At 37.6% G+C, this 22,635-nt stretch overlaps 1 protein-coding gene across 1 annotated transcript in view; it reads left to right on the top strand.

The window, feature by feature from the left end:
• GARS (glycyl-tRNA synthetase) overlaps nucleotides 1–22,635 on the top strand; it is a 40,482-nt gene that overhangs the window by 5,490 nt on the left and 12,357 nt on the right. Inside the window, exons 4-11 of the mRNA XM_025380265.1 lie at nucleotides 893–1,034; nucleotides 2,574–2,662; nucleotides 3,031–3,107; nucleotides 9,453–9,598; nucleotides 12,287–12,436; nucleotides 15,781–15,943; nucleotides 17,316–17,480; nucleotides 21,741–21,848. Of these exons, the coding sequence (XP_025236050.1) occupies nucleotides 893–1,034; nucleotides 2,574–2,662; nucleotides 3,031–3,107; nucleotides 9,453–9,598; nucleotides 12,287–12,436; nucleotides 15,781–15,943; nucleotides 17,316–17,480; nucleotides 21,741–21,848 (1,040 nt within the window). The remainder of the gene's footprint in view (nucleotides 1–892; nucleotides 1,035–2,573; nucleotides 2,663–3,030; nucleotides 3,108–9,452; nucleotides 9,599–12,286; nucleotides 12,437–15,780; nucleotides 15,944–17,315; nucleotides 17,481–21,740; nucleotides 21,849–22,635) is intronic.

Genomic DNA, 22,635 nt, shown 5'->3' with positions numbered 1-22,635 from the left:
TGCTTGGAGTCACCATTTGGTGTAATACCTGTTATTTTTCTCCACTGTATTTATTCTTGGAGAGCACTATTTTCCATTAGGATGTAGGGAATTGTTGGAGGCCCATGTATGCATTTGATGTGTCTGTGTACTCATGTACTCTTTTTAAAATGCAATGTGACTGAGGAGCTACAGAGAGCCATTATAGTACTGGCCAACTATACTGTGACCCTTCACACAGGGGCGGTGATAAAACAGTCCTTAGTTTATTCTTTATGGTCATCTGCCAGGAGAAAGCATTCGTCCCAGGGATGTAGATCAATCACTCTGAATGCCATATGAAGGTATATAGGCAAATGCAATTCACTGATGAAATGTAAAACTGTATTTTTCATAGTCAGTAGATTATTACAACAACGTTAGACATATAGTACTTTGCCACTGAAAGTTGACTTGAGTTTGGCTAAGCAGATCTGTAAATGTTTACCCTTTTGAGGTTAAATAGTGCCTCAAATACCCAGGAATAAAGTAGAGAATTGGATGCTAAAATTATAGCTCATTGTTATCAGATGTTGTGAGAAATTATTTTCTAATTTTTATGGCAGAAAACTATAATCTGTTTTTTCATTCTGTTTCTTGTATAAGGGGAACTTTTGTTGTAGATTTTGGGCTAGTCCTGCTTGAAATTAGGGAATAAATAGGAAATTAGTAAATGGTATAAGAGCTTTTTTATTTTACTTCCATCAGCTAGCTGAAAGTAAGGCTCTTCAGTATTGAGGGATTTGCATTGTTGACTTGAATACACTTTTAGGGAGTATGTGAAGTCTTGTAGGTATCAGTTTCTCATGTCTCCTTGCCTTCATTTGTTCAGAGTAACAAAGTAAAGTACATGTTTTCCTCTCATATTCTATAGGTGTTAGTGGTCTGTATGACTTTGGGCCAGTTGGCTGTGCTTTGAAGAACAATATTATTCAGACCTGGAGGCAGCACTTTATCCAAGAGGAACAGATCCTGGAGATCGATTGCACCATGCTCACCCCTGAGCCAGTTTTAAAGTGAGATCCTACTTTGGAGTGGGGGGAATCCTACTTTAAATAAAACAACTTATTAAATTATTTAATATGCTTATCTAAATAACTTCCTGATTATAAAGAACTACTCATGTTCATGTAGAAAATCTGGAAAATATGGAAAAACAAAGAAACATATACCTTCTGCTCACAGATAGCCATGTTAAGATGATTGTGTTTGTCCTTCCAATCTGTTTTTTCTGTATGTCCCTATGTATTTCAGTGTTAGCAGTACACTGCTTATTTTCATGTAATATAGATTAATACATACTCATGTTATTAACTATTCATCTAAAGCATTTTTAATGACAGCATAGTATTGTTTTATGGAAGTACCATAATATGTTAGTTTGTGCCATATTGAAAGCATTAAGGTGTTTCTCATTTTTGACTGCACTGAATATCTTGATAGATGGATTTTTGGGTGTATCCTTGATTATTTCCTTAATACAAGTTTTTAGAAGTTCTGAGCAAAGGTATATTTGTAGAGATTTTCAATTAAATACTATTTGTATTGAAGTTTCAATGCAGAAACTTAGATTATTCCTACCAACATTATTGAAAGTAGGGCAGAATTTTTTTTTTTTTTGAGACAGAGTCTCGCTCTGTCGCCCAGGCTGGAGTGCAGTGGCTTGATCTCGGCTCACTGCAAGCTCCACCTGCCGGGTTCACGCCATTCTCCTGTCTCAGCTTCCCAAGTAGCTGGGACTACAGGCATCCGCCACCACGTCTGGCCAATTTTTTTTTGTATTTTTATTAGAGACGGGGTTTTACTGTGTTAGCCGGGGTGGTCTTGATCTGACCTAGTGATCCGCCCGCCTCGGCCTCCCAAAGTAGGGCAGAATTTCAGAATGTGAAACTCAAAGAGGAATTCTTGCCATTTTGTAACTCGTCATTATTCATTTAAGGTTGCCTGGTGGAGAGCTGATTTTTACTATTGGCATTTGTTAGGTTCTCTTAATAATTTCAGCCAGTTAAGATGAGGAATTCTGGATGATGGCTCTATAAGATCAAGACTACCTATCCTTTTAGCTTCTTGTTCCACCAATAGGAACTTTGTAGAGATAATACCAATGTCAGTACAGGTTTCAGTGGCAGGAACCACTTTCTTAAGGTTCAATGTCTATACTGAACTGCCATGAATTTTTAACTAGTCAAATTCCCAATGATTTTGACCTTTGTTTAGATCACTAATAATAATGGCATAGGCATGGATTAATTGATCCTGAAGAATAGTACAGACTTTATGACAACTTGTAGAAAAGAATTGTCTTTTTATTGTGTAGTTAATGTGTTTTTTCTTATGGGAAGGAAGAATGTGGGAGAGGGTGAAAAATAGATTTGAGGAAGAATTTTCTCTGGCATACATTACCATCTGTCATGGATACATCATTACTATAGATGTGGGAGCTTCCATCTTTGAGATACACAGATATAAACACTGATGGGGAATTATGTTATAAGGTAATATCTAGGTGTAATTTGTACGAGAATGACGAATTGAGTTGGCGTTTGTTAATTTAGGACCTCTGGCCATGTAGACAAATTTGCTGACTTCATGGTGAAAGATGTAAAAAATGGAGAATGTTTTCGTGCTGACCATCTATTAAAAGGTGAGGTTCTTCATCTCCTTCAGGTAGGATTGATCAAAATAAAAGGTTTAAACTTTCTCTCAGATGTTCTCCATTAAATGTTTTATTGAGGCATAACATTCAAAGCGTAAAGTGCACAGATCTTAAGTATATAAATCAAGTCCCTTATTTTTTAAAAAAGTTTTGTGTAGATTAATTAAACAGATGATTTTTCTAATTAGCAAATGAATCAAGACAATACCATGACTATTGCTGTAAAATCAACCATGGGATTCATGTAAATTAAGAACTTTATCCATGGATTTACTTTTTAATTGTCCAGCATTGAAACTGAAAAGTGCATTGTCCTTTTTCCCGTTGATTATCATATGTCAACACTGTTCTTACAGCTCATTTACAGAAATTGATGTCTGATAAGAAGTGTTCTGTCGAAAAGAAATCAGAGATGGAAAGTGTTTTGGCCCAGGTGAGTACTCTAGAGATGTTATCAGAGTAACCTAGGTGGTCGCTGTCCTTCTTCCAGTGTTTAATGATTGTTGCATTTCCCATTATGCTGACCCTGGCCACACTGTAAAGAAGCAGAGGTTAATTCTGTCCTTTATAGCATCTCTTTTTTTGCAGTTTTATTTTCTTCTCTCTTTTGTGACTAACCCTTTATTTCAGCCAAAACTAACAAGTCAGTGTAAATAGGCATTAAATTTGTCTGTCCTTGGAAACTGCTTTTCTGGATGTAATAGCTAAAACCACAGGAGTGACTGATGATGGGTAGTGTTCAGCACTGGTGTAGAGATTTCAGGGCAGATAACTTGATGAGCACTTTCTCACTAGCTGTTTGATCTGCCTCTGCTTGGACCCTGATTTTGTGCTGTTATTCTTAGAACCTCATCAGCAGGTCCCTACTTTTCTGTCCTTGCTGTTCTCAGTTTGCCTGTAGTTCTAAAGTTTTATAATTTGTATATTTAAGCTGACAAATTTTAAATAAGACAACAAAGAGACCACAGAGATAATTTATTCTGACCTTTTGCCAATTGCAGGAATACTTTCTATATTAGAAGTAGTTCTTATCCTTTTTTTGAGTCACAGACCACCCTAAGAGTATGATCAAAACTGCACGTCTCCCTGGGAAGATGCATGTGCTCAGGTATATATGTTGCTGGTGTCTCACCTCATCTATCGGCTGTTCCATTTAGGCAAAGTACGTTTCTCCAACACCATGTTTACTCATGAGGTCTACTGAGGCTCGCTTCTTAAATTTTATTTACTTCCTTGGGTAAAAAAAAAACAAACAAAAAACCAGTACAGTGATTAAACCTATTTTCTTTACACCGATCTCTGTCTCTCTCTGTGTCTGAATATAGAACTCCCTAATTTGTTGTTTTTTTCTCATGGGAATTACTGGATACTTTTCCACTGTTCTAATTTTTTTTTTTAGCATGCTTATTTTTCTCTGTGATAGTTAACTTTCCAACATAGCTAAAATAATTTCTCCTTCATTTACATCGAAAACTCTCTTAATTTGGCTGTTGAATCATCTGCTGATTTATTTTGATCCTTGTGGAGTATAATTTTATCCCTTGCTTGAAGCTCATTGTTTTAGTACAGTTACTGATGGTTTAGAAAATTATTTCTTATATTTTGATGCTGTTGAAGCCACACGTTCATCTCATTTTCTTTTCCAAAGGCATGCCCTTTATTAGAAAAAATGGAAAGTACCTCTAAGTATCCCTAAAATTTTCCATTCAGAATTTTAGATTTACTGAGGTTTTGTGTATATATATGTTTTTGACCTTAACAGTATCATTCATTTCCAAGTACGTTGTCAGAGTTGGGAAGTAACTAGTTGATTTGACAAGTCAATTTATTGTTTGAGCATTGGCCTTCTCTTTTATTTCAGATCCGTGTTCTAGGAAAGCAATTTGTTTTTTGATTTGCCGTATCAGATATATGTACAGCTGTCAATATAATCTTCAATGAAAAGTTAGGGACCCATGGGAAATGGTGTAGCACTCAGAAATGGCCCTGGTGGATTCACTGGCTGAAAGCCCATCTGTTGCTTAAGCACAGAATAGCGTTTTCTGCACCTTAGTGTCTGACTCCTTTTCAGCTTTATGAAGCACGATTGTTTCTTTAAAGGTCCTGATTCACCTTCTGTGGTAGGAAGACCTCTACTCCTATTATGTGGATTTAACAGCTCAGAACGAATTCTTTTGTTTCTCGTCTCTGTTTTTGCTGGCCTATCTCTGGATGTTCCAGTTTTAAAAATCATTTTTAACTTGTTTATGAAAAATTCAAAACATATGAAATTTTATATGTTAAATAAAAACGTAATAAACAATTATGTACCTATCCCCGTGCTTCACTGTTAAATTTTTTTGTATCTATTCCCCTCTCACTTTACTGACTTCTTTCCCCTAATTTTTTGTGTGTAGTAGGGTGGGGACAGAGTCCCACTCTGTAGCACAGGCTGGAATGCAGGGGCATGAACTTGACTCACTGCAGCCACTACCTCCTGAGCTCAAGCGATCCTCCTGTCTGGACCTCCCAAAGGGCTAGGATTACAGATGTGAGCCATGGTGCCCAGCCTGAATTTTTTTGAAGCAGATCTCAAAACATTATTTTATTATACCTGTAAAATTTTCATTATCTATCTCTAAAAGAGAAAAATCCTTTAAAAATAAAGGCTTTTTAAATGATTTAAAAAATCCTTTTCAATCCTCTTACCTTGGGAAATGTTAATAATTTAGTATCAAATATTTAATCAGTGTTCATGTTTTCTAGGCTGTCTTAAATATTTCCAGTTTTTAAAATTTGAATTGGGATCCAGATAAAGTCTGTACTTTGTGATTGGTTGATATGTTTCTTAAATCTCTTCCAATCTATATGGCCTTCCTTCATTCCCTTTTTTTCCCAGCATTTTCATTAAAATTTTTTTCAAGAAGCTGAGTCATTTGTTCCTTATTGTTTTCTACTGGAATTTGGTCTGGATTTGGCTAATTATGTTATTGTAGTGAGGTTACACATGTTCATCTTTTTCTGTATTAGATTTAGAGGCTTGACCAGGTATTTTTGGCAAGACATTTGATTAAGTGGTGTTATGGCCTCCTGTCCAGAGGTACATAGTACCTGGTCAGCTCTTCTGTGGGCTGTGGCCATTGATGTCCATTGTTTAGGTGCATTAACTGATGAGGGGGTTTCAAAATGGTGATTTTTGTCATTCTGTTATATATATATTTTTTAGCTAGACTATTTCTGTATGGAAAAACTTTTTCTATCAACTGTTTGATTTCTCTGAGACACCATTTATAAAGAAAAGTGAGAAAAAGTGCTTAATCCATTCTCCCACCCCTTGTCTTTTTTAACCTGTTTTCCATTAGTTGGTTCCCTAACATCCTTCAGAAATTCACGAGTTCCTGCCTGCCTTTTCCTTTTTTCCTCCTACTGTTGTGAACTTTAGATTCAAATATTTGATATTCAGTCAGTTGCATTTATCTTATTGATGGTTAAATTGTCCAGTCTTTGGTGACTAGGAGTTCTCTGCTGAGTCCTTTTGACACAGCCCTAGTAGTCTCTGAAAACTTCCTTTAATATGACAAGATATTGCCATCTTATCTTGTACATTTCCTGTCCCAGACTTGGAATCAGACATTTCTCCAAGGAGCCCTGGTACTTACTAGTGGGGATGGTATTGATCACTAATTATAGACCTTGTCAGTGATCTGAGCTAGGAAATTGGTATTTTTTAAAAGATAAAATTTTCGTGAGTTAATGTAGATACTTAATAGTTTACTTAAAGTTAGGTTTATGGGGTTTTTACTATGTTAATCTTAAATCTCTCTCCTTCATGTAAACCTCACCAAAAATCCCACTTCTCAGTAACAAAACATAACTATTGACATGCCTTATCGCCCACTGTATACGTTAACAGTCTCAGAATGACAGTACCCACACCACCATCGGCAATATAAATGTTGAAAACAGTTAAAAACATTTTTATTCTTTTCTTTAGGGATATGCCAGCAGTGTGTAGTCTTACAGTCTGATAACTGTATTTAAAGTCACTTGGAGTCATTCTCTCTCTGTGGTTATGTCATCAGCTAGATATGCAGTTAGTGCATGTATTTCATTTTATTTTCAGTATTCAGGGTTTCATTTTTAAAAAGTTGTATTATAATCATATAGCACAATAGCAAAGACTTGGAACCAATCCAAATGTCCATCAGTGATAGACTAGGTTAAGAAAATGTGGCACATATATACCATGGAATACTATGCAGCCATAAAAAGGATGAATTCACGTCCTTTGCAGGGATATGGATGAAGCTGGAAGCCATCATTCTCAGCAAACTATCACAAGGACAGAAAACCAAACACTGCATGTTCTCACGCATAGGTGGGAATTGAACAATGAGAACACTTGGACACAGGGTGGGGGACATCACACACCTGTCAGGGGGTGGGGTGGTCGGGGAGGGATAGCATTAGGAGAAATACCTAATGTGAATGACGAGTTGATGGGTGCAGCAAACCAACATGGCGCATGTATACCTATGTATCAAACCTGCACGTTGTGTACATGTACCCTAGAACTTAAAGTATAATTTTAAAAAATTAAAATTTGTTTTATAATCATATAAAGCATTTTTTATACCTCTAAAGGCAAATCTAAAAAACAAGGTATATTTAAGTAGTCTACTCTCTCTCTTCCCTTCACCTTCCCTGCTTCCTGAGGAGTTTTTAACTTGAAACAACTGCCTTTTTTAAAAAAAATAGAATATAAACAAAGACATAGATACTTGTATGCCCCCCTTTCTAAATAAATGGTTGCATTCCATATACACTTTTCTCCATGGTGGTTTTCTTCACATAACAAAATATTTCAGAGATTGGTCCCTCATAGTATATAGAGATTGCCTCCTTCCATTTTATAGCTACATAATTCTACATTGTGTGGATATATTTTATATAACCAGTTGTCCACTGCTGGACATTTGGGTTATTTCCCATCTTTAACGTTACAGATAGTGCTGCATCGAATAATCTTGTGCTTATATATTTTCATGTTTTTGCTATTGTGTCTTTGGGATAGATGCCTGGAAATGGGATTGCTGGGTCAAAGGATACATACAAATGTAATTTTGTCAGATATTGCCAGATTCCCTTTCCCAGGGGTTTTGATTTCTATCTATATTGGCGGAATCTTTTTCCTCCTGATTTCTTTTTAAATTATGCCTTTTATTGGAAAACACTATATATTCTTGAATTACCTGGGAAATAGATGTTCCTCAGGCTCTTTGACTTTCTGCTGTAGTAGGACCAGCTTATATTTACGGTACCCGTGTCTTGAAGGTCACTGGAACAGTTTCCTCATTGATCCAGCCTCTTGGGTAATTGTATAATGTTATTTTGTGGATTCCCCCTAGAAATTCTGTAGAAATAGAGTCTAGAAGGCTTAGTGTTTTAAATCGCGTGTTCAAACCTGGAACATGTGGTTAGTGTGAGTGAGTTGCCTTTTTATGGAGTGGAAATACCATTGGATTTATGAGGGGAGAAAACATAATTGCTCTTTATCGAGTAGGTATTATGTACCAGGTCCTGCCTGTGCTAAGTACTTTACATGTTTTTAATCTTCATAATAGTCTTACATAGTGAGGTAGATGCTGTTCTCCCCTGTTCTTAGAGAGGTTACGTAAGACTTAATCTGTAGTCACACAACCCATAAGTGGCATAGAGTTGGGAGATACACCCAGGTCTTTCTGAACTCAAAGCTTCAGTTCTTATGGCCATTAATTGATTTATTGAATTACTTTGTTTCTATTAGGAGACTTTTAAGTTTTAAATATTGCTTACTATTAGATGGTTTGTCATAGCCACTTGAAATTCTTGAATTGGAGGTCATACATCATTTTACAGGATTTGGCATTGATGATCAATGTATAGAATGTGCAGTACACTGGAAAATGCTGAGGTTAATAAGATACAGCTTCTATCTTCTAGGAGCTTAATATCTTAGCTCCTAAGGGAAAGTTCAATGCACATTTAATTACTCAATTGAGGAGAGGGTGGTGGCTATTAATAGTATATTTGCTTGACTGGATCTTTAAAATACAGAGAAATGCAGAAATGCACCTTAAGTGTGTTCAGAGTAGTAAAATTCAGCTTTGTAAACTTATTTATGTAATTTCAGATTCTTGCCAACTAATAACTGTTATAATTGAATAAGAGGTATTTTGCTTTATCTTTCATTTTGAAACAGTGACTATATGAGTTTTAGGTCCCAGAAAGATATTTTGTTTCTCTCTTGATAAATGGAAAGTGTGCAAATTGGTTATGGGCTTTTTATTTTTATTTTTATTTATTTATTTTTTTTTGAGACGGAGTCTCAGTTGCCCAGGCTGGAGTGCAGTGGCGCGATCTCGGCTCACTGCAAGCTCCGCCTCCTGGGTTCACCCCATTCTCCTGCCTCAGCCTCCCGAGTAGCTGGGACTACAGGTGCCCGCCACCACGCCTGGCTAATTTTTTTTTTGTATTTTTAGTAGAGATGGGATTTCACTGTGTTAGCCACGATGTTCTTGATCTCCTGACCTCATGATCCACCCGTCTCGGCCTCCCAAAGTGCTAGGATTACAGCTGTGAGCCACAGCACCCGGCTGGTTATGGTTTTAATGTGGGTGTCCTGAAGGTTAGGTTAATTGTGATGTTCCTGAATTTTGTGTGAGTTGTAACAGTGGATTGCTAGGGTTTTATATAATACTTTATATCTTATGCCTTGTTTTCTTTGTCTTTTACACTAATTTCTTTATATGTCCTTTAGCTTGATAACTATGGACAGCAAGAACTTACGGATCTTTTTGTGAACTATAATGTAAAATCTCCCATTACTGGAAATGACCTATCCCCTCCAGTATCTTTTAACTTAATGTTCAAGACTTTCATTGGGCCTGGAGGAAACATGCCTGGGTGTGTATCACTTATTGTTTACCTGTTTATGTAATGAAGTTTTTAAAATTGCTTATAGTAAAAGGTAAATATCAATGTTATGAAGGAAAAACTTTTAAAAAGTGATATACAGAACTACAGATGAATATATTATGGAGAAATAATGGCAGAAATAAGTCTTACTTTAAAAAAGTTCTTTCTGAATATAATTTCTGTTTTTGGTATATATGTATTTTTTTTGCCATAAAATAGATATAAAATCTCTGATTACTATATCTTCTAGTTATAGCTGCATAGGGCAGAAGGGACAGTTGAAGAATGGTTTTGAAAGCCATTGAACTTATTGCTGAAGGCTACTTTAGAAACCATTTAGTTTAGCCTGACACTGTCCAGTGGAACTTTCTGCAGTGATGGAAATGTTCTGTAATCTGTGTTGTCCAGTGTGATTAGCTACCAGCCACATTTGGCTCTTGAGCACTCATAATGGGTCAAGTTCTTCTGAGGCACTGAATTTTAAAATTTATTTCATCTTAATTGAAATTTAAATAGACATGTGACTAGTGGCCTACCATATTGGACAGCATAGGTGTAGCCTGTTGATTTGAAAGATGTGGTTTTCACGGATAAAGAATATCTGGTTAGTTTACAGTATGATTCAGAATTGGAATCTTTATCTTCTGATTCCTTGTCCACTGTTTAACAGACTTAGCCAATGTTCCCTTTCATAGCTTTAGATATTTTTCTTATGTTATGGTAAGAGAGTAGGTTTTTGCTACATGAGCTAGATAGATCATGTTTCCCAGAGGAGGGACTGAAGAATAAGAAAAATTAATTGTGACAAAATGTGTCACAGTTAATTATTCTAATGAGACATCAGGTTGATTTGGAATATTTCATGGAAAGAGGCCGGTGGCAAGCCTTTCATTTTGGCCATATGTACAGAGAGTCATAAAACGAGACATAACCCGTGACCCAGACGTTCCATTTCTGGGAACTGATCTAAGGAAATAATTCAGAAGGAAAGGAAACTATACTTAAAAGCAGTATGTAAACTAAAAGTAGAAATAACCTATTCAGTAATTTGAGAGTGGTTAAACAAATTATAGTAAAGTGGATTAGTTTAGTATAATATTCTGCCACTATTTTTTTTTTTTTTTTTTTTGAGACGGAGTCTCGCTCTGTCGCCCAGGCTGGAGTGCAGTGGCCGGATCTCAGCTCACTGCAAGCTCCGCCTCCCGGGTTCACGCCATTCTCCGGCCTCAGCCTCCCGAGTAGCTGGGACTACAGGCGCCCGCCACCTCGCCTGGCTAGTTTTTTTTTTTGTATTTCTTAATAGAGACGGGGTTTCACCCTGTTAGCCAGGATGGTCTCGATCTCCTGACCTCGTGATCCGCCCGTCTCGGCCTCCCAAAGTGCTGGGATTACAGGCTTGAGCCACCGCGCCCGGCCAATATTCTGCCACTATTAATGTGAGAAATTTGTGCTATTATTTAGAAAATGGAAAAGTATAAACATAATTTTATACATAGTAACTGTAAATATGCACGTAAACTTTACTTACATTTGGATTAAATCTGGAAAGGGCCATAAAAATCAAAAGAGTTCGTCTGTTAAGTAAGAAGAGAGTACAATTTTAGGGTTTTTACCCCTTGGTTTTAAAGTTATTTTAGTAAAATACTTATTTTGAAGTAGGCCATTGGGAGCACTTCCTTAGTGGATGTTTTGCACAGGATATTTCCTAGGAAATTGAGAGGGCAGTGGCTTTAATAGTGTATTTGCTTGACTATATCTTTAAAATACAGAGAAATGTGCAAGCCTCTGGTTGAAAATATAAAATACTGCAGAGAATAAAATGATTTGAAAAACATTGAAAATTACCTGGCTTGGTGAGGTGATAGTTAGTGATAAGTGAGTGCTGATGTTAAATGTGAGCCCATACTGATTTCTTTTTAGCCCCTCAGTTAAGTTTTAATATGTGGGTTAACAGGGCTAAACATAGGCGTAGGTATTATTTTCCAGAGGATCTAAGATGGTCATCTGCCTTCATGTACATGATGACATAGAAAACATCAGGTGGCACTATGGGAGAGGTGGTGTTTTTTTTTGTTTGTTTGTTTTTTGAGATGGAGTTTCACTCTTGTTGCCCAGGCTGGAGTGCAATGGTGTGATCTCAGCTAACTGCAGCCTCTGCCTCCCGGGTTCAAGCGATTCTCCTGCCTCAGCCTCCTGAGTAGCTGGGATTACAGGCATGTGCCACCACGCCTGGCTAATTTTGTATTTTTAGTAGAGTCGGGGTTTCTCCATGTTGGTCAGGCTGATCTTGACTCCCAACCTCAGGTGATCCGCCCACCTCAGCCTTCCAAAGTGCTGGGATTACAGGTGTGAGCAACTGCGCCTGGCCTGAGGTGGTGTTTTTAAATTATTTTTATTTCTGCTTTTTGAGAAATGGGGTTTTGACTCACTGATGTAATTAAATGAAATGGCATTGCCAACAGTAGTATTGCCACACTAATTAATACATATTCTAATACTTGCTATGAAAATGTTTGATACTGAGGAAAATGTTTCTAAAACTTCATTTTAGGGCCTGTACAACTTTGTCATGAAAATGGTATATTTAGGACTTTTAGGATTTGTATCTAGAATTTCAGGATTGTTGGAAAACATAATTTCTTTCTTTGTAACAGACTGATTTACTTAAATTTATAGGTACTTGAGACCAGAAACTGCACAGGGAATTTTCTTGAATTTCAAACGACTTTTGGAATTCAACCAAGGAAAGTTGCCTTTTGCTGCTGCCCAGATTGGAAATTCTTTTAGAAATGAGATCTCCCCTCGATCTGGACTGATCAGAGTCAGGTACTGCTCAGGTTACTCTTACAAATTAGTGAATGACCTTGGCATTGCATTGAAAATGAAAGCTTGCTATATTGAAACAATTCTGCTTCATAATCCTGATTATGAATTTATTTTTGTCTTCTCCAAAAATCATGTTTTACATTTGGAATCCTCTAAATGTAATCTCCAGGATGATAGGCAGTTTTGAGTGACAAAAGTGAACTTGAAGGGAAAGGAAGGAGGATGGAGAATATCTTAAATCTCACCTGCTCCAAAATTACCTTTTTCCTTGTTCATCATATATTTCGAGGATGGTAGTATCTTGATTGTCTAAACCAAGGCATTCCTGGCAATGGTGATGTGTATGAAAGTGTGGAGTGGGGATAGGGTGAAAGTTATGACAGTAGGATTGTTCTAGGTGTCTAGGGCAGACAACATTGGTAAAGTTGGGGTGAGGATGTATCAGTAACCCACTGGTGTTCTGGACACAACCTCCGTCCAGGTATTTGGGGGCCTGTATGACAGAAAGGCCAGCAAGCAAGCTTACCCTCATGACCCGTATTCACTCACTTGCCTCTATTCAATTAGCCTACTTTTGTCTGATCTATCCAGGGTTGTGTGGGAAGGCATATTGGAGCTGGTGATTTCCACATTTCTTTAGAAATTTATTATGACTTAGCTGTTTTTATGACTTAAGCTTTTTGTGATTTCTATACATGTTATTCCTGGTACCATCTCTCAGTGTAATACATTCCATATAAAATATGAACTGTAGCTCAACATAACTTTCTAAGGCCCCAAAGTGTTTTCCCAGCCCCAGCACCCACCCATTTCCTGTCTCCTCTTCTTGCTCACTGTAATTACAGACTTGAGTCATAACATAGCCTAGGCACTGACTCTGAATCAAAGCATCCACAGCACCTGCCTCATCTTGTGAGTTCCCATGATGCCACCTGGGAGAAGATGCCTACGTTCTGTGCAAATTGTATCTCTAGGCCCTTCAGGCTTATAGTTTAGGAAGGAGGGACTTACAGAGGAAAGAATGTGCACAACTTAGAGGAAGTGGGGGGAAGGACCCCTCTGGGCTTTCATGTAAAAAGAGGAGGTCATCAGAAACTTTAGCCAGGTATGATAGCAATGAAAAATTTGTCAGATTTGAGTCTTCGTTTTATTTCCCAGTGTCTGAGTGTTTTTTGTTTGTTTGTTTGTTTTTGACCGTTTCAATATCTAGCAAGCATGCCTTCCCAAACTGAGGAAGCTGTGTAAGACTGACCTTGTCTAAAGCCAGTGTTACGAAGAGGGTTTACACAGAGTAGCTATGGGAAGATTATTGAGAAGGACTGAGAAGTAAGGCAGTGTCTGGGGCCTGTGCAGTAAAAAAGTGGTGGGTAGGGAAACCAGCTTGGAACTTGGGAGTGATCCCAGGGGTTAACTGGTGGAAAGGCTCTGGGGTTTCTCAACAGTATATTCTTTGGTCATTTTCACTTCAAAGTGTTGTGTCTGAATTCTGGCTAGTTTTGTTATGTCCCTTGCAAGTTCCTGACCAGAAGTCCACTAATTTTTTCATGAGTCAGCATCCTCCTGGCTTTTGTTCCATTGTAGGACATGTAGTATTCTGATTCTTCTTGATGGCAGAGTTCTCTGGTGATTAATCTTTGCATAGCTGTATTTCCTTTTGTTAGTTTAGGGGTATTAGATTGTTCATATGAAGACTTTCTAAAATTTTATTTTATTTTGATTGACTTGTCTGTCTTCCTAGCCTGTGTATATTTTAGTTCTCTACAGTTTCAGGTACAGTCTCTGAACTCAGATACAGTTACTCAGAATTCTGATGATTCCTGCCTCCTATCTATAAGCTGAGATTATTGATGAGTAAATTTTGTATGATTTATGATTTCAAGTCACACAGTGTGGTGCTTTGATATGCTTAAACATTGTGAAATGATTACCACAGTCAAGCTAATTAACATAATTATCACCTCACATAGTAACTTTTTTTTTTTTTTTTAGTGGTGAGCTCTACTTAAGATCTACTCTTTGAGCAGATTTCAGGTATACAGTGAATCATTAACTATAGACACTGTGCTGAGATTTGTGACGGAACAGATGGAAAGACTTTGGCAGCAGCCTTTTGGAGATTCTAAACAGGGCCCTTAATTTATCCTGTCCCGCATTGTAGATGTTCAGTTGCTGTCAGTCCATTTACAAGCTATGTGAGAACAAACATCATGTTTGTTTCTCTCACATTTATATGGGCGCAGAAGATGTTTCCTAGTTGTTGAAAGACAGCTAAAACATAGGTGCTGCAGGACCAAATAAGAGACACTATTAAAAAATAAAATTTAAAAATTAAACCTCTTTTGCAGTATATTTCATGTATTTTTAGGATCCATTTAAGCAATTTTACATTTCTTGTAAAACATCTGAGATAATCATGGAAGTACACCAGAAAATGTGATTTTTCTTGAAAGAAGAGAGATTGATTTTGACTCATAAAATTAACTTGAAACACTTTCCCCCCAAATAGCTACTAAATTGCATTCAGAGAAATCTCTTTGGGAAACCATTACAGTGTGCACTTCATCGTTAGGTAATTAGCTTGATGTTAGCTTGTTCAATTCATGCCTTATGTCCTTTGCCTTGAATAACACTTTATTTAAGAAACTCTTACTCCAAAGAAACCAGCTGTATGATGCCATTATCAGTCATTTACTTTTTTGTAGCAGTAAAGAAGAAGAAATCAAACTGCTGTGAAAACTAAAGAACCATTTCATTTCGCTTTTAATTTCTCATTCTTTGAATGGGATGAAGAACTTCATTTAGTGTATACTTATAAAGCCTTGCTAATGCATTAAGGAAAACCATTTTATCTGGATGTCACTATTCAATATCTTATTTCTTATTTTGCGTGTGCTATTTGCGTATGTTTTCCTAATTTAAAAAACTGTATTAATCTGCCTTTAACAAGCTATTTTCAGTTAAAACTAATACTCTTTTTGAATGTAGCTGGAGGGAAGGAATTAATACTTCAGAGAAGTTAGATCATATTTATTTTAAATAGTGAGTAATAAAATTTTCATTAATGTGTTTAAAAATAACAACCTTCACATGTACCCCATACATTTGTAGAAATATAATACATCAAAAAAATAAAAATAACAACTACCCAGACAAATTTAATTCAGAATTTTTTTAGCCATTCCCTTAGGAAACCAACTTTCTGTTTAGTAAAAAAGATGACTGTAGTATGGAGCCTTTATCACTAGAATGCAGTTGAAAATAGGGGCCTTATTTACTGTTTGTTTTATTATTATTATTTTTTGTAGTTAAATATGCAGATATATTACTTATGTTTTTGCTTTCAGAGAATTCACAATGGCAGAAATTGAGCACTTTGTCGATCCCAGTGAGAAAGACCACCCCAAGTTCCAAAATGTGGCAGACCTTCACCTTTATTTGTATTCAGCAAAAGCCCAGGTCAGCGGACAGTCCGCTCGGAAAATGCGCCTGGGAGATGCTGTTGAACAGGTAGGATTCTGGAGGTAACTTAACTTAGATTGTGCCTGTTCAGGGTTTGCAGTAATTAGCAAATTCTATGTGTTCTGGGTGACAAAGTATTTTATTTTGGCGGTCATTTGCTTTTTATACAGTACTTGGTTTTGTAAAGAATTTATTATACAGTATTATTATAGTAAGAGAAAAATCACCTGAACATCTCAATTTGTGGGCCTTGGGGCTAGCATGAAAAACAAATGTTTAGCAGAGCACTTGGAAAATAGATCTTGGTTTGATTGTGCCTCACCAATCTAACTCTCAACAGTATGTACTACTTTGGGGGAGACAGAATTGGACCCACAGAGAGCAAGCCCTCTGGGTTTCAAACTCTTCTGTATTCATAGCAGTGGAATAAGGCCTTGCATCTAAGCACTTTGTAAATATTTGCCTGGAGAAGTGAGTGCCTGAAAACTTGCCAACAGTAGCTGCTGTCCACTAGTGGAATGAGTTGCCTCGCGGAGCAGTGAGTTTCCTGGCCCTGAAAATATTCCTGGCAAGATTGGTCGTTAGCTTGTCAGCCACTTTGCGGAGAAGACCTCTGTAGTGTATGGAGATGGGGCTAGATGTTTTCTAAGGTCCTTCCAAACACTAAAATGATTATGTGTACTCTATGGGGTTCACAAATTTCAGTGGGTAAGGATACATTAAAATCCCCTCAACATGTCTCATTACTTTGGTTAATTCAGAAGGGAATGTCTTTGCCATTCTTTTTTTTTTTTTTTTTTTTTTTGAGACGGAGTCTCGCTCTGTGGCCCAGGCTGGAGTGCAGTGGCTGGATCTCAGCTCACTGCAAACTCTGTCTCCCGGGTTTATGCCATTCTCCTGCTTCAGCCTCCCGAGTAGCTGGGACTACAGGTGCCCGCCGCCTCGCCTGGCTAGTTTTTTGTATTTTTTAGTAGAGACAGGGTTTCACCGTGTTAGCCAGGATGGTCTCAATCTCCTGACCTCGTGATCCGCCCGTCTCGGCCTCCCAAAGTGCTGGGATTATAGGCTTGAGCCACCGCGCCCGGCCATCTTTGCTATTCTTTAGTGTCATTATGAATATTGTTTTTAGTACTGTAGATTTAGAAGGTATGAGGTACTGGGCTGAATTTTTGCTGACCCACTAAGTATGTTGGACAGATTTTGAATAACTCCATTATCATCATCTTGACATTAACCCATTAAAAAATAACCAAGATCTCATTCTGAGTATTTGAAATTGTTTTGAAAGCAAGATAGAATAGTTTGCGTTGGGTTTCAAATATTTTTCAGTAGGAGTCAATGGAAAATGGTATCTTGGCTTTCAAATTAATGTGTGTTTTCTTTTCTTCCTCCATGCTTGCTTTCTTACTGGTTGATTTAGGGTGTGATTAATAACACAGTATTAGGCTATTTCATTGGCCGCATCTACCTCTACCTCACGAAGGTTGGAATATCTCCAGATAAACTCCGCTTTCGGCAGCACATGGAGAATGAGATGGCCCATTACGCCTGTGACTGTTGGGATGCAGAATCCAAAACATCCTACGTAAGTGGAGTGCTGTTTACCATGTGGTTTTCACATTGTTAACTTAGGAGCCCAAAAATGGATTTTTGTGCACTTTATGCCACAGAGGAACAAAGGGAAAAGAAAAGAGATCTTTTCCTGAGCAAAATGGAAAAAGCAGTTGCCTCCTGCCTTTTTATGTGTCCTAAGGAGCCCGTTGTAGTCTTAGACAGCTGAGAGAGAGAGTTAGTTGATGATGGGACAGTGCTGATGTGTACACTAGCTGTACAGTGTATTGGCAGCATTACTGGCAATATTCTGGAGTGGATCTAAGACACATTGGCCTCTCCTTCCTGGCAAGAATCCCAGCAAACATTGGAAATGGTGGAGAGGTTGAGTAAAGAAAGTCATAGTGCTCTTAGCTCAATGAGCTATGTGGTAGCTTTGGGGAATATACTAGTTGATTCTGATCTCTTGCTTAAGTATTACCTTTCTCAAATGTTATGTATTTAACTCACAATTCACAGATGATCTCGAGGTACCCTGCTGCCCCTATGCCCTGTCACCCCTCCAGCCTCCACCACCAAACATGAACATCAGTACTGAAGCTGAGGGACGGAAGGCATTTGCGTATAGGAGATGCTGTCTATACTGGTGGCAGGAGGAAATGTGGCATCTAAAACAAGGCTGAGAGTCTTTTGGCATTTCCCTTCTTGGGTGTTAGAGAGGCTTCCTCACCTGCATAGAAAGAGACTTTATTCTAGTCCAGGGTCATTTGTTCCACTGCACCCTTGGTTCAGTTTTCACTCTTTATTTATTTATTTATTTATTTATTTATTTATTTTTTGAGACAGAGTCTTGCTCTGTCGCCCAGGCTGGAGTACAGTGGCTGGATCTCAGCTTACTGCAAGCTCCGCCTCCCGGGCCTACGCCATTCTCCTGCCTCAGCCTCCCGAGTAGCTGGGACTACCGGCGCAGTTTTTACTTTTTAAAATGGCTTTCTTTTTATGGATTTTTGAAAATTAAAAATCAAAATCAGTCATATTTTAAAAAGTAATGACTACTTTTTTTAAAACAAAAAGGAAAAAATAATTCTGAAGAATATTATGTAGAAAATGAAACTTCCAGTTACGTGCCTCTCCCCAGGTGTTTTATGTCTCTTCTTTGCATTGAGCAGACATTTTCTATAAAGGACCAGATGGTAAATATTTTTAGCTTTATGAGTCTCTGTCACGTAACTTTGTTGTTTTTTTTATAGCTTTTAAGACATGTCCAAACTGGCTGGGTGTGGTGACTCATGCTTGTAATCCCAGGACTTTGGGAGGCCGAGGTGGGAGGATTGCTTGAGCTCAGAAATTTGAGACCAGCCTGGGCAACATAGCAAGACCCTGTCTCTACAAAAAGTACAAAAATTAGCCAGGTGTGATAGCACGCCCCTGTAGTTTCAGCTACTTGGGAAGCTGAGGTGGGAAGATCACATGAACCCGGGAGGTTGAGGCTGTAGTGAGCCATGATTGCACCACTGAACTCAAGCCTGGGCGACAGAGTGAGGCCCTGTCTCAAACAAACAAAAAAAGATCATGCTTAGCTCCATGATCTTGGGTATGTCTGCCTTCTCTAGATGATTCTTCTATGTGTTCTAACACACACATGCGTAAATGCATAATAATCTGCATATGTTTATAAATGGCTATTAATGATGTTGTTTTTAATATATTCTTTTTCCCTTGTGGAATTAGGAAAGAATTACTGTAATCTGTTAGGATTTTCTTAGCAAGCTTGCTTGACATATGTCAAAATGATAATAGTAATTATTCTTAGCATTATGGGTGATCACTAATTTCTTTACACTTTTTAGATTTTCTGGGATGACTTTTTATTTTCAGATCAAACCAATAAAATGTTTTTCCTTTTTTATGAGAAAAGATTATTTCTTTTCTTTTGGTTTCATACCCAGCTCCTTCTCTTAGTTTGCTCTGACTCTAATTTCAGATTAAACCAGATGTTGTTCTTGCTGTCTCTATTAAGTAATTTGCTTAAGTTTCACAGCCAGTGAGTGGTGAGGCTAGGATATAAACCTGGCTGTCTGACGCCAGGCCCATGCTCTTAACAGTCATGCTGTACTGCTTTATAAACCCACTGTATGCCTGCTAGTCCTTATCTGAGTGCTACTGTGAGGCTGGGGATCAGAAAATGGAAAGTCACTGGAAAACAGGGCTAAATGAAACAAGAAGCTCCAGAGTCCCAGATGCTCTTAACGAGAGGGGAGAACTCCCTTAGAGAGTTTAATACTTTTGTGTGCTTTATATATTTTTTTTAATAAAAAAAGTTACCATTGTAGTTAATGCCACACCAATCCTCTTTCCCTCCAGAGAAGTAATCACTATCCCAACATTGTTATTCTCAGGCACGTTTTTATAATTTTACCTTTTAGTACATAAATGTTAGTTGACATCTTTGGTAAATTATAACCACCAAACTGTATGTTTAAGAACATAAGTATATTTACCAGTCGACATGTATAGGGAATGTCAGATTGCCAGATTGCATGTTTTTAGGCTTTGTTCTTTAATTCCTTTTGTTGTTTCGTGTTGGAGTTTCTGAGCTCATATGAGTTTTATATTTGCTTGCTTTATTACAAACACCCCATGTGATAACATGTGCTTGGAAAGCTGAGTAGTTTTGCCTTTTTTTTTTTTTTTGAGACAGAGCCTTGCTCTGTCACCCAGGCTGGAATGCAGTGGTGCATTCTCCGCTCACTGCAGCCTCCGCCTCCTGGGTTCAAGCGATTCTCCTGCCTCAGCCTCCCGAGTAGCTGGGATTACAGATGCATGGCACTGCACCTGGCTAATTTTTGTATTTTTTGTAAAGACGGCGTTTCTCTATGTTAGCCAGGCTGGTCTTGAACTTCTGACCTCAGGTCATCTGCCCGCCTCAGCCTCCCAAAGTGCTGGGATTACAGACATGAGCCACTGTGTCTGGCCAAGCTTAGTAGTTTTGATGGTTTAATTTCCCCAAACTCTTTGGATCAAGGACAAAAAAAAAACAACAACAAATCTTCGTGAGAAGGACTAACTAGATATCTACCAAAATAAGCTCTTTACAAACTCTTTTTCTTATTGAAATAACGGATTCTTAAGAGTTTGTCATAGTTGGGGTTGCTATAAGAAAGTACCACATACGGAGTGGCTTATAAACAACGGACATTGATTTCTCACTGTTCTGGAGGCTGAAAGTCAGAGATCAGGGTGCCAGCATGGTCTGATTCTTGTGAGGGCCCCATTCTCAGTTGCATACTGCCAACTTCTTGTTGTATCCTCACATGGTGAAAGAGGGCAAGAGAGCCCTCTGGGGTCCCAGATTCCAGTGATTAGGGCTCCATCCTCATGACCTAATCACCTCCCAAAGGCACCTCCTCCTAATACCATCATGTTGGGAGTTAGGATTTCAGTATACGAATTTTGCCAAGGACACAAGCATTCAATTCATTGCAGGTTCTTTGAAAATAATTTAAATTTTGCTTTTTAACAGTATCTTATGTATGTATTTATAAGACAGAGAACCTGGCATCAGTGTGATCATAATGCTCTTATATAATTTTATTGTGTGACCTAAACTTTATCCACTCTTATACTGAGTTGTCTTTTGTTCAGTAAAGAAAGTGAATTGAATCCAAATGCCCACATTTATGGCAAGCTGAAGTAGGTGTTTAGTCAGCCATCTGATATCAAGTTATGAGAACAGTAGGTACTTCATCCAAGGAATTATGGTTTCTGCCAAATTCATTTTGATTCCTGTTCACAAATTTGAACCAAATTTACAGGCTTTGTCTAGGTTCACATTTAATTTCCGTAATTAAATTCCAGAATATATTAGTTTACACCACAGACTCAGTATGACAATATAAATCCATCCGGAAAGGAAGACTATTTTGTTTACAGTGTGAATTATATATTTTTTCTTTCATTTTTTTTTTTTTTTTTTTAAGATGGGGTCCCACTATGTTGCCCAGATTGGTCTCAAACTCCTGGCCTCAAGTGATCCTTCCACCTCAACTTCCCAAGTACCTGGGATTACAGGCGTGAGCCATCACACCCAGATCCGTGTGAATTATATTTTATAGGTTTATTAGCTGCCTGATATATGAGGCTATTCCCATTTCAAATATTTATAAAATTTGAATGAAGATTGTATAATCGAATTATCCTTGAATATATGAAAGGGTTATAATCTGCATGCATTTGTGAATGAACACAATGTAAGTATAAGTAAGTAATGTTTTTATTGATTATATCTTTTTAGGGTTGGATTGAGATTGTTGGATGTGCTGATCGTTCCTGTTATGACCTCTCCTGTCATGCACGAGCCACCAAAGTCCCACTTGTAGCTGAGAAACCTCTGAAAGAACCCATATCCTTTCTGTTCACTCCAAAAACTCAGGATTCACATGTGAACATCTTGCTAATGACTAAGTCCAAGTCTTTACCGTGTTCTATGGATAAATGGAGATGTTTTTGATACCGTAGTAATACTTGTTTAAACCTATTATTTTACCTATCTCTTTGTTCCTTTCCTATTCTCTGCACTTGTAGTCTGATGTGTGCCCACTCAATGTTTGGCCTTTAAAAGAAGCATATTTAGAAAAATGCTCTGAATATCTTTCAGAGCGTTAATAGTTTTTTTCTCAGCTGTTTCCAAAATGCGCTTCACACCTGCACCTACCTACATGCTCTTTAAATAAAGGGTACCTGGTGAAAGCTTTTTCCATTAAAAGATGAGTGTCATTTGATAGTAGATGAAATAATAATTTAACTCACTTGGTCTGAAAATCAGCAAAATAGAAATTTTCTTTCTTTACTAGGCAGTGAAGTTATGAGCTGATTTCTTAGGGGTAGGTCAGTGACAGGAAATAGATCTTATTTTGGGCACTTTAGAAATAAATTCTTATCAGAAGTTCTTATGCCATGGGTTGGTCATTACTGATTAGATAATATCTCTTTTTTCTCACTGTAACTGGAAAAGTTTCTATTGATGGTATTAATTTTGGGTGAGATTTGCTTGAATGATTTTGTGGACAGGTGTTTCATCTTGTCTTAAAATCAACATAAACAGGATCTGGAGTACTGATAGAGAGCTGGGGTGGTTTTAAGTTGATGACTGATTGTTCTCAGGCTCGTTTTCTGAAATACTGAGGCAG

This window comes from Theropithecus gelada, chromosome 3 (assembly GCF_003255815.1).
Source record: "Theropithecus gelada isolate Dixy chromosome 3, Tgel_1.0, whole genome shotgun sequence".
Taxonomy (NCBI): domain Eukaryota; kingdom Metazoa; phylum Chordata; class Mammalia; order Primates; family Cercopithecidae; genus Theropithecus; species Theropithecus gelada.
The sequence above is the reverse complement of the archived record's forward strand: the minus strand, read 5'-3'. Positions and strand labels throughout refer to the sequence as shown.